Source organism: Carcharhinus amblyrhynchos, chromosome 30 (assembly GCF_965287045.1).
Source record: "Carcharhinus amblyrhynchos chromosome 30, sCarAmb.v2.hapA, whole genome shotgun sequence".
Taxonomy (NCBI): Eukaryota; Metazoa; Chordata; class Chondrichthyes; order Carcharhiniformes; family Carcharhinidae; genus Carcharhinus; species Carcharhinus amblyrhynchos.
Genome location: NC_137353.1, coordinates 6,765,317 through 6,777,550, shown reverse-complemented (window position 1 = coordinate 6,777,550; position 12,234 = coordinate 6,765,317). Strand labels below are relative to the sequence as shown.

At 41.4% G+C, this 12,234-nt stretch overlaps 1 protein-coding gene across 6 annotated transcripts in view; it reads left to right on the top strand.

The window, feature by feature from the left end:
- The window catches only part of tmem201 (transmembrane protein 201), a 180,026-nt gene that overhangs the window by 43,166 nt on the left and 124,626 nt on the right, over window positions 1–12,234 (top strand). For all 6 annotated transcript variants that reach the window (XR_013889684.1, XM_080215487.1, XM_080215486.1 and 3 more), the window contains exons 4-5: window positions 1,697–1,873; window positions 8,295–8,674. Coding sequence is in view for 5 of the 6 variants with exons in the window: in XM_080215487.1 (XP_080071613.1) it covers window positions 1,697–1,873; window positions 8,295–8,674 (557 nt within the window). In the remaining variant the exon portion in view is untranslated. The remainder of the gene's footprint in view (window positions 1–1,696; window positions 1,874–8,294; window positions 8,675–12,234) is intronic.

Below are 12,234 nucleotides of genomic sequence, written 5' to 3'. Positions count from 1 at the left end.
CTATGAGGAGAGGCTGAATAAACTGGGCTTGTACTCGTTAGAGTTTAGAAGAATGAGAGGAGATCTCATTGAGACGTATAAGATGATGAATGGGATGGATAGGATAGAGGTGGAAAGACTCTTCCCGCTCAAAAAAGACAATAGGACTAGGGGGCACAGCCTCAAGATAAAAGGGGGGCGGTTTAGAACAGAGTTGAGGAGGAACTTCTTCACTCAAAGGGTGGTGAATCTCTGGAATTCTCTGCCCGTTGAAGTGGTGGAGGCTGCCTCGCTAAATATTTTTAAGACACGGGTTGATGGGTTTTTGATAGGAGAGGGGATTAAGGGTTATGGGGAGAGGGCGGGAAAGTGGAACTGAGCAGCGACAGATCAGCCATGATCTTATTGAATGGCGGGGCAGGCTCGAAGGGCTGGATGGCCTACTCCTGCTCCTATTTCTTATGTTCTTATGTTCTTATCTCTATATTTGTGATTTGGGCATTCTCCAAACAAATTTAAGTGAATGAATTGAAGGCACTGGCATCAGATGTGGAAGTTAACTTCTAAGGTGTGATATTCCTATCTCGCTTTGATCTTTAGAAGTTGTATTAAAATGCTCTTCATGCCTTTCCTCCCTTTGGAAGATTTGGGTTCTTAGTTCTGGGGTTTGTATTATATTTTGCTGGCAGACCATCCAGGCATTTGTTCTTTTGTGATTTGAATCCAGTTAGATTGTTGTCAACATCCTTGCCAACTAACGATCAATTTGTGGCCAACCTTGGTCATCTCCTCATCATTACACAAGTAAACCTTCCTGTAAAATAAAAGGTTAACGATATGCACTGGCAACTGTGACCACACCGTCTTATTTCTCCCACATCAAGCGTCTAAGAGCTTAAATGTTCAGATTTTCCATGTATTACTTGTTTGACTGTAGGATAAAGTTTATCTTTATAAAAACATTTCTGGGATTCAGAATTGCACTCATCAGCACTCTGAAATTATATGCAAGAGTTTTAATTTCTCTGGGTCCTATTATATTTTGCTATAATTCCTCTAGATAATGGTTGCAAGAAAATAGTGTTAGTGACGCTGTAAATACAGGAAATAGTAAGAAGTGTGTAAAACTTAAAACAATGGGAAATGCTAGGTTAATGATGATTAGCCCAAAGGAGGGAATGAGCCATCCTCTTCACTTAATTATTATAAGTATTGAATACGCAACACTTTGGTGGTGGGGTGGGGAGGGAAATAATTGAACATTCGCGGTAAAACAGATGAGCTAATTGTCTTTTCAGTGGGCAACTTGGTCTCGGGCTTCTTAGTGCTACTCTGAGCCAACTGCAAGGAACTCATAAAAGTTCTGTTACTTTGTGCAGTGCATGGTGTTTCGTCATTGAGTGCACTGCAGCACAGTGCATGGTTCTCAATTTTTTGGCTACGTAACCCAGGTCAGTGTTAAAGCTTTCAGATACTGGCTTGGCAGGGAATTTAGTTGACACAGAGCCCATAATCACTTGTAAAAGGAAGTGAAAAACTAAATGGATCAGGACACTGGAACTGTAAATGGGATGGCTCTTGACAGAGATATTACGAGCTGAAGGGCCTTCTGTGTCGCAAAATTCTGTTGCAATTTGGATGCAATCAAGTTGCATCTCTATAAAATGTGCATCTTCCAATAGTAGTTGCTTAATGTTTGACTTTCTGTATCTCTTAGGATAAGTACGAAGAAGAGATTGAAGTATATAAACACCATCTGGAACAGACCTACAAGCTGTGCCGTCCCTGTCAGACAGCAGTGGAGTATTACATCAAACACCAGGACCGACAGATTCGGGCAATTCTCTTCGACCATCAGCTCCGTCGTCGAGAAGCAGACAAAACCTTTGTGCAGGTGAAGGTTGAATGCAATGATTTTTTTTGAGAAGCTTCTCCAGGAGCTTTGAGGTTGTTGTTAGAAAACCGGAGAGCGAGGATTTTGCTGTGACTTTCTTCAGTACCGCAATGGCACTTAATTCAAAAAATTGATGCATTTAGTTTTGTCCGTTGTTTAACCAAATTAGAGTACAAAACTTTCTCTCTTCCCATTTTTCAAGTTTTCCAACAGCCCTTTTGTACTCATTTTGATTCATTCAAGGTTAATGATCACAGTTTTGACTTTTCATTTGGTACTCAGTTACGGCACTTTTTAAGGCACCTTGTTTCACAACATGGATGTGGTTTTCCAATGCAGAAAAGGGTGTGCTCCAATCACCATTTTTTTCAACAGAAACTGGAGTAATCAGTATGTAGATTTATAGCACAACAAGACAGGTTGCAAGTTACAGCTGGAAGGTTTCTTTACTGAAACAGCTGTTAAATTCTACAGAGTCTAAATCTGCGTCTATATGGTGTATTCTCGTTCACTTTCTCACAAAAAAAGTTATTCCTGTTATCATGGGGCATTGAAGAATTAAACTGAACGTTCTAACTCGGCATGGGTAGCCTTCAGGTGTAAGTTGTTCGTAGTTCAGCAACTGTGTGTTTTGAAAATGGCATCTTTTCATTTTGTAACGTGGCTTCCTTTTGTAATGATGCTTCGGCTGTTCAGATAACATTCATCGAGGCGTTGAATGATTCATTGAGATCATTCAACCTTTGGTCTCTTTGGTAGAGCTATTCAATTAATCCCTGTCTTTGCCCCCTTTCTCTAAAGTCCTATGCTTTGTTTTTCCTTCAAGTATATATCCAATTCCTCATTGTTATTAAATTTTTCAAGCAGTCCTTTCCAGATTGCCAAGTTTGCTGTGTAAAGTACACACAAGGAAGGTGATTAGTGAGTGAATCGGAGGCAAGATGAGAATTTTTTTTTTAAACACATTCAGGATGCACTGCCTGTTCTGTCATCAAAGTGGCTCATCAAGGTGGGTTAAGTGCAATTTCATTGGAGGGAGACTTGCTGGTGAAAGTCCTCCATTGTAGGAAATACTGTTGGCCAGATGTTGGAGGAGTGGTGGCTTGACCTGTTGCTTAGACTCTTATTTTTGAGCTGATAATGTCATGTTGAGGGAAGAGGAACACCTGGTACCTTAGTGACCAATGGTGCATCACCAAAACCAATAAGATTAAAGGATTCCAAAATAAATAGGAGGACTGACATGGAGGGTGACTTTAACAGCAAGTCAGCTACAGAGAGGGAAGAAGAGTTTATTAGAAAGAGAAAGAGAGATCAGGAAAAAAGTTGAATTATTCTTGTATTTTGAAATTTTTAAAAATTCGTTACAGCATGTTGGTGTCGCTGGCAGAGCCAGCATTTATTACCCATCCCTAACTGTCCTCCATTTCAGAGGGCATTTCAGAGTTGACCACGTTGCTGTGGATCTGGAGTCATATCTGGGCCAGACTGGATCAGGACGGCAGATTTTCTTCCCCAGAGGAGATTAGTGTGTCTGATGGGTTTTTACGACAATCGAAAAAGGTTTCATGGTCATCAGTAGACTTTTAATTCCGGAATTTTATGGAATTCAAATTTCACCATCTGACGTGGTAGGATTTCAACCCAGGTGCTCAGATGTTGCTCTGGGTCTCTGGATTACAAGTCCAGTGACAATACCATTGCAGCACCGCCTCCCCACAATCTCCTAAAAGCATTCACTACTGGAAGGAATGATACTTTACACTTATTTTGTGATCTGGACAAGAGGTTGGCTGACAGTTAAATATGCATACGTTGTTAAAAGGATACTTGTGTTGATAATTACTAGAGTAAACTCCCCACGGTGAGTTTGATGGTCAATTAATGTGAAAATGCTGCAACTTAAGGAAGTTCAAAGGGAAGTTGACAGCAAGATGCTGTTTTTGTGAAGCCAACAATGTAGTGGGGACGATTGGCCAATAAGGTTGTGTTAATTCATCTGTGTAGGTACCGTCACGAAGCATTAGCCAGTTTGCGCAGTAAATAACAATGTGTGTTGTTCAGAAATCAGCTGGTTGTTTTCTACAACGCCTGACTCTTGCTTTGAAGCACAAAAACGCAGGAACAAGCTTACACATGTATGATGCTTTGAAGGTACAAGCAGCCAGTGTTTGTGAGGAGTTGCTTCCTTCCCTGTTGACCAAGGTAAGTCTCTGTGGCCTGTATCATGAAGCTGTTTTGCTGGCCTAAGGAAACTCATCAGGCATCCAACAGCAGGCCGCCTTTTTTTATGTCTACTACAGACACTAAACCATTCAGTGCTTCCATTTTTGTTCCTTGAGCATTGGCTGAAGTGGTAAAAGCTCTTCTGTTTGTATTTGCAGTGTGCCAACAATGGTCCACTGTATGTATAGTTTAGTTACCAAATCATTCTCAGGATTTGGCAGACTGAAAGTCCCTTGTATTATAATGTGTAATAACCTGCATTCATCTGATAACATAGCTCCCATTTTCTGATGTAAAGTGATAAACCAGACAAGATTACTTAGAGGAATTTATGGTAGGAATGAATAATAAAGGCTGACTATGCCAAGAAAGATGTTTCTAAAAACTTTAGGTGTTAAATAGATAAGCAATCATCCTTATGTTCAGGAAACAAGATTCTTATTGCAGACATTTCAATCTTTGCTGTTGGTTTTTTAAAATTCTCTTAACTCTTCACAATTGTCCTATAGTATATATGTAGTAAAAGGGCTATGCTGTTCTGTTTGAGGTGAAAAAAGTTTATTAGTCACAAGTAAGGCTTATATTAACCCTGCAATGAAGTTACTGTGAAATTCCCCTAGTTGCCACACTCCAGCAGTCAGTGCACCTAACCAGCACATCTTTCAGACTGTGGGAGGAAACTTGAGCACTTGGAGGAAACCCATGCAGATACAGGGAGAATGTGCAAACAGCACATAGACAGTGACCCAAGCTGGGAATCGAACCCAGATCCCTGGCACTGTGGGGCAGCAGTGCTAATCACTGTGCCATCGTGCAGCCCCAGCACAAATTTAGCTTTCTATAAGTGCATTAAAAAGAATAACTTTGGATGGTGTCTTTTGATGCCGCCATCTTTTTTTCGTATTGTTAGTTTTGGATGCAGATAAATCAATCAAAACCTAAAGTACTTATATTCATCCTGACCTACAATTAAGATAATTTTATATTTTTCATTTTAGTACTCACTGGAGTTGACCAAAATGAACAAAGTCGAAGAATTGTGTGGCGTGTCCACCCGCATCTAAAAGTCGGATGACTGGCATTAGATGCCCAGTAACGATGTGGGTGGTATTTCTTCAGCTGCAGTCGTTGCCAATGCTGTGCCAGCGCTGTTCTATTTTTTTCTCAGTTATTTTTGGGCAGCAGTAGGCGGTGGCCAGGAGCAGAAACGCTTATTAAAAGGTTATTGGAGTTGCAGGCAATATTTTACAACTTTTGCTTCTTGTAACATATTTTTTAAAAAAAAGCTTCCAAAAAAAAAATCAAGGAAGCAAATTTCATCCATGACAAAAACAATTTTTACACAAGCTAGCAGAAAATCAGCTGCGGCTGTTTGCTTGCGTAACAACAATGACTCCTCAGCTTCTAAAGATTTCTAATAAACAGCATTGTAAGCATTGGAGATATTATGTGGGATTATCCGTACTGAGGTTACACTATGACAGCAAAGTTCACGAGTCTTTAAAAGCCTTAAAAGAGCAATGAAATTTTAATATTCAGGGAAAATAAACAATCCTCAGTCTGCAGTTTCAAATTGTACTAGAAAATATTCAAGCTTCATCTACCACTGGAAGTAATGTCTTGGGAATATATCAGGTTTATTGAAAAATTATTGCCACGAGAATGCTTTCTAGTGGAGTGCCATTATTGGATCTCTGTGCCTGTGCAGGAGACAGTGCGTCTTGATCCCATTGATAACATGGGGTCTGAAAAGTCCCACACCAATAAACTGTGTTCTTTACATAGGTCATCAGGGTGCTTATTCCACATGTGAAGTCAAACTGTTGATCAAAAATCTGTTTTTTTTTTCACATACCGCCCAACTTTCTTTTCCTCCAATTGTATGTTGCCCTTGTGACATAGTGATATTCCTTCTATCATTCTAGTTGATTTCTACAGTGCCTTGCTGCCCCTAATTTTACTTGTGTTCTTGCTGTGTGTTGTGCAGTATGACTTATGTGTTAACCTCAGTGTAATCTTTCTGTTATGCACTGAACAGCCCCAAGTGTCAATTCTGAGACATTGCATTGCTCTAACAAACAAAAAACTTTCAAAACCTCAGATGTTCGAAAGTGCTTTGCAGCTCATTAAGTACTTCTGTGGTTTGCAAGGATCGGTGCTGGGTTCCTCGGTGTTCATTAACGATCTAGACATGAACGTGGGGCCTATGATCAGTAATTTTGCAGGTGACACAAAAATTGGTGGTGTAATAAATACCAAGGAGGGAAAGCCTTAGATAGAAGGATGATATAAACGGGCTAGTCAGGTGGACAGAACAGGCAAATGAAATTTAATCCTGAAATGTGTCAGATGATGTATTTTGGGAGGACTAACAAGGCAAGGGAATAAACAATGAATGGTTGCATGCTACTACATACAGAGGACCAGGTGGACCTTGGGGTTCAATGTCCAAAGATCCCTGAAAGCAGCAGGACAGGTAGATTAAGAAGGCATTTTTGATTTGATTTATTGTTGTCACATGTATTGGTATACAGTGAAAAATATTGTTTCTTGCACTGTACAGACAAAGCATACCATACATAGAAAACTAAAGGAGTGCAGAATTTAGTGCTACAGTCATAGCTAGGGTGAAAAGAAAGATCAAATTAATGCGTGATAGGTCCATTCAAAAGTCTGATGGCTACAGGGAAGAGGCTGCTCATGAGTCGGTTGGTACGCCTTGTCATATTTTTGTATCTTTTTCCTGACGGAATAAGGTGGGGAAAAGAGTATGGCCACGTTGTGTGGGGTCCTGGATTATGCTGGCTGCTTTTCCAAGGCAGTGAGAAGTGTAGACAGACTCAGTGGATGGGAGGCTGGTTTGAGTGATGTTCTGGGCTTCATTCACTACCCTTTGTAGTTTTTTTTGTGGCCTTGGACAGAGCAGGAGCCATACCAAGCTGTGGTACAACCTGACATGATGCTTTCTGTGGTGCATCTGTAAAAATTAGTCTCCTGAGAAAGTAGAGGCATTGGTGTGCTTTCTTAACTATAGCATTTGGGACACTTGCCTTTATTAGTTGAGGCTTAGAATGTAAGAGAAGGAGGGTTATGATGGAGCTGTATAAAACACTCAGGCCATAGCTAGAATACTTTGTACAGTTCTGGTTGCCACTATAGGAAGGAAGTGATTGCACTCGAAAGCATGCAAAGGAGATTCACCAGGATGTTGCCCAGGCTGGAGCATTTCAACCATGTAGAGAAACTGGATGTCCTGGAGTTGTTTTCCTTAGAGCAGAGAGGGCTGAGGGAGAACTCATCAAGGTGTACAAAATTGAGGGGTGAAGATAGGAAGAAACTCTTCCCCTTGTTAGAAGGGACAGTAACCAGGGGATATGGATTTAAGGTAAGGAGCAAGAGATTTATAGGGGTTTTGAGGAAAAATCTGGAAGTCACTGCCTTAAAGTGTGGTAGAGGTGGGAACCCTTAACATTTATTAAGCATTTAGAAGAGCATTTGAAAAGCCTTAGCATGCAGAGCTAAGGACTAAATGCTGGGAAATGGGGTTAGAATAGATAGGTTTATAATGGCTGGTACAGCCACAATGGGCCAAAGGTTTGTGCTGTGAAACACAATGACTCTGTGACCAGATAATCTGTTTCTGGTGATGTTGGCTATGGGGTGGATGATGGTTACGGCACCAAACATCCCCCAAAAGGAAAATCGTGCTTCACGTTTCTCATGTCCCTTATAAAAGGCAGCACCCCTGACAGTGCAGAACCTAGTGAGTATTTCATGGAATTGTCATTTTAGATTGTGTTCATGCCTTGGGGCTTGAACCTATGACCTGCTGGCTGGAAGGTAAGAATTCTCCTGCTAAGCCATGGGCACCTGTATCAACTCCAAATAAATCATTTGCTCTGGTTTTGGAACCAATCTTAACTTTGTCAAAAGCCAAGCACAAAAAAGTGGTGAAAGTGGATTCCGTAGTTTTCAGAAATGAATTGGATAAACATTTGAAAGAGGAACATTTGCAGGACAATGAGGAAAGGCTGGGGAATGTGATTAATTGGATAGTTCTTGGAGTTTGTACAGGAATGCTGAGCTGTAGAGCCTCCTATGTGGTATCATTATGATCCCATGTCTGATTTGGAAAGCAATGTGGCTGAAATTCCACATGTTCACTATAACTAAATCACTAACTTTTATCTTTCAGGGTTCTCATTATTCCAGCCTTTCCACTCCACTCAAAGTATTATTCCTTCGCTTTGTGGCCTTTGTGAGTTGTGCTGTGTTGGTTGCCATGGCAGTACATGGATCCGGTGATCCAGTTACAGGCCAAAATCCCACTGCTGAAATGCAGAAAATTGATCCAATGTCGCGTCCGTCCAACGGCAGCAACGAGACTATTTCACCATCTGAGCACAGGCCTGTTCGGAACGTCACTGCCTGGGAGCAGCTGCTGGATCTGGTACCAGAGGAAGTGCTGATGAACATGCAAGCTGCATGGGACTACGGGAAAAACCATCAAATGGCTGTCGTTGCTACTGGCCTCTTCACTTGCCTATTAGCTGTATTTCTAGCTGGACGTATAAGGTAGGTCATCTCCTTTCTCCTTTATGTTGCATGGGGTGCAGTGTGAAAAAACTGTAGCTTTAAGAAATTAAGTCCTCTTTGACATGAATATATACAACTGTTTTGGGCATGAATTGCTTATTCCTTCTGTTTCTTATTCTGCAAAAAATTCCTCCCCTGTTTTTGCTGGGGGGTGAAGTTTTTTGATCTTTGTTCTTTAATGGTGAACCAAGGCATGAGATTGACAGGGTATCCAACCATGAGGCAGTCACATTAGAACTGTTGTGCCCTCATCTTTTTGCACGTATGCTTTACTACAGGTTGTCTTGTATACCAGAGGATCTGAACTAATTACATCACCAACATTTACAGATGCACCACAGAAAGCATTCTTTCTGGTTGTATCACAGCTTGGTATGGCTCCTGCTCTGCCCAAGACCGCAAGAAACAACAAAAGGTCATGAATGTAGCCCAATCCATCACGCAAACCAGCCTCCCATCCATTGACTCTGTCTACACTTCCCGCTGCCTCAGCAAAACAGCCAGCGTAATTAAGGACCCCACACACCCCAGATATTCTCTCTTCCACTTTCTTCCATTGGGAAAAAGATACAAAAATCTGAAGTCGCTTACCAGTCGGTTCAAGAATAGCTTCCCTGCTACTGTCAGACTTTTGAATGGACCTAACTTGATCTTAATTTGATCTTTCTCTGCATCCTAACTGTGAATGTAACACTACATTCTGCACACTCGCCTTTCTTTCCTTATCTATGGTATGTTTTGTCTGTATAGCATGCAAGGTACAATACTTTTTACTGTATACTAATACATGTGTCAAATCAGATCAGTTGAAAACATCCAGTTAAGGAAGTCTGTATAGTGTTCCCTCTGCTTTAGGTAGTAAAGGCAGGATACAACTGAGTCAGATTGCCCTGAAAGCTTCAGATTTGGTTCCAGGATTGTATGAACTTGATTGGACTCGGCCAAGATAACACATTAGAATCCTACTGGCTTGAGCGTGGCTGGGTTCGGTGAATGGAAGGGGTGGTGAAAGTTGTCTCGGTCCTAATAAGTATTGAATGACCTCTGAAAGGTGAGTGTGTTTATCTGTGTGGCTCCCTCCATGATCGAAAATGAGGTGATGGAAAGTGCCTACCTGTTCAAAGTTGATTCAGACTGGGTAGAATGAAAGAATTGAGTCTAGGTTCAGTTTGTAGCAAGATCTTCAATACATTCAAAAAGGAAGAAAATAGTTACGATGCCACTAAAGATGGCAGTTCATTAATCCTTCCTCCTGACTGTTTTATATGAATGTAACCCGGGGGGGCGGGAGAGAGTGTTGAGTTGAGTTCCATTTCTTTCTGCTTTGCAATCATCTCTGATTTGCATTTTACTAATTCCTGACTTAGTCATTTGCATTAACCAGCACATTCCAAGAGGTCACTGTTGGGTTAAAGCACAGGCGTCACTCATCGTTGGTCTGAACCCTTGCCGAGCAATCTTTGCCTGCCTCTCGAAACATGTTGGTATTAGGGATAATTGCGCTGTCTACTCCTCCTGTATTGGGACATTGGATAAAAGACATGGTATTCAAATATACCGGAACATGTGTCACATCGATCACCGGACTGTTTTACTCCAGAAAACCAGCACCCACAGTATTTAGCTTTTATTTTACTGTTTTATTTGTGCTTTGACCCTCCATCATTCATTCTTTGTGCAGTGAATAAGTCTGCTGTGCATGCAAAATCTTTAGCCTGATTTGCCAAAACCTGCTAGAGTTAAGGATGCTGGCTGACAAGGTAACTATATCCTAAATTCCTTTAGGCGACGACAAACTGCCCCTTTGATCAAGCTGCAGGTGTTTTGAAATGTGCTCCATCTGACAAGGCAAAATCCGGTTTAGCAAAACGATGGATGAGTCAATGTGGTTACCTGTACAGTACACTTGAACTGAAGAAGTAAATTAGTCAAAGAAACTATGTATCCTGGTATGGGGGAAGGTATGCTAACCTAGTTAATTTACCCTGGGCTATTGAACTTTATACAAGCAAAATCAGATCTTTGTTTTATATTGTGACTAGGGCAGTGTGAGCATGGCCCTGTAACTTTGTGTGATCTGCTCATGGGGTTTTGTAATCTGCATGCCCGCTTAGCATGCTGCAGTTTTGGCAGAAAGAAATTCTGCTCCTGCTTGAAGAGGGTCTCAATAATCTGCTCCAGCAGGAAGCAAAAAATATTTAAACAGCAGAAAATCTATTGAAAGTTGGCGTGAGGCTGTTTCTAGATAGTGGAGTTGCACATTGCTGATCATGGCCATACCGTATTGGAATGACACCAAATCCAGCTCAGATGACCCTCTTTGAGGGAAAGAAAATTGATTACAGAGCCAGCCTCTGACACAGAGAGATTCTCAATAACTGAGTCTGTATTAGCAGAAGGAAGGTATAGGGAATAGATCACCTACCTGTTAAACCCCCACCTTTGCTCACAGAAGGTGCAAGTCTCTTATGAGTCTAAAACCATAGTTTACTGGGCTAGCCTTGGCTGGAATACTCTCTCACACAGCACCGAAGCTGGCTGTTGGACCCATCGGGTGTATGAGGCTCTTTGAAAGACCTGTCCGCTTAGTTACACTAGCTTTCTGTTTCCCTAAAGTCTGCAGATTTCTACAAGTGGATGTTTAATTTCCTTTTGTAAGTTACTATTGAATCTGCTTTCACCACCTTTTGTGCAATTTATTCCAGAAGAGTTTACTTAAAATTTCCACCCCAATTATCCAATCCCAATTACTACACTTTGGGAGATGTATTAGGCCTTGGAGAAGAGATTTACCCAAAATGGTAGCCCAGTTGAAGGACTTCAGTTATGTAAAGAGTAGAAAGCTCTTCGAGTAGAGGCAGTTAAGAGATTTAATAGAGGTGTTTGAAAATATGATGAGTGTAAATGAAGAGAAACTATTTCCATTGGATGAGTCAGGTGATACTGATTTAGGGTAACTGGTAAAAGAAAACCCAAAGAGATAAGACGTTTATTCAACAAGTTGTGATTTGGCATGCACTGCCAGGAAGCCTGGTGGAAGCAGAGCTCTCGTAGAACATTTCAAAAGAAAATTAGTTATTTTTGTGGAAAGGAAATTTGTGCATCACTGCAGGGAAATGCAAGATTGGGTGAGATTAATTGGACAGTTCTGTCAAAGAACTGGCACAAATACAGTGGGTCCAATAGCCCCCTGCTGTAATCCTGAAAGTGAAAGGAACAGAATACAGGTGAACAAAACCAACTCCCTCTTCCTCTGTGCCTCGGGTGGCATGATGGCACACTGGTTAGCACTGCTGCCTCAGCACCAGGGATACGGGTGTAATTCCCATCTTGGGTGACCGTGTGGAGTTTCCACATTCTCCCTGTGACTGTGCGGATTTCCTCCTGGTGATCCAGTCTCCTCCCACAGTCCAAAGATGTGCAGGTTATGAAGATTGGCCATGATAGACTGCCCCTTAGTGTCCAAAGATATGTAGGTTAGAGGATTTAGCAGGGTAATTATATGGGATGACAGGGAAAGGGCCTGGGTAAGATGCTGT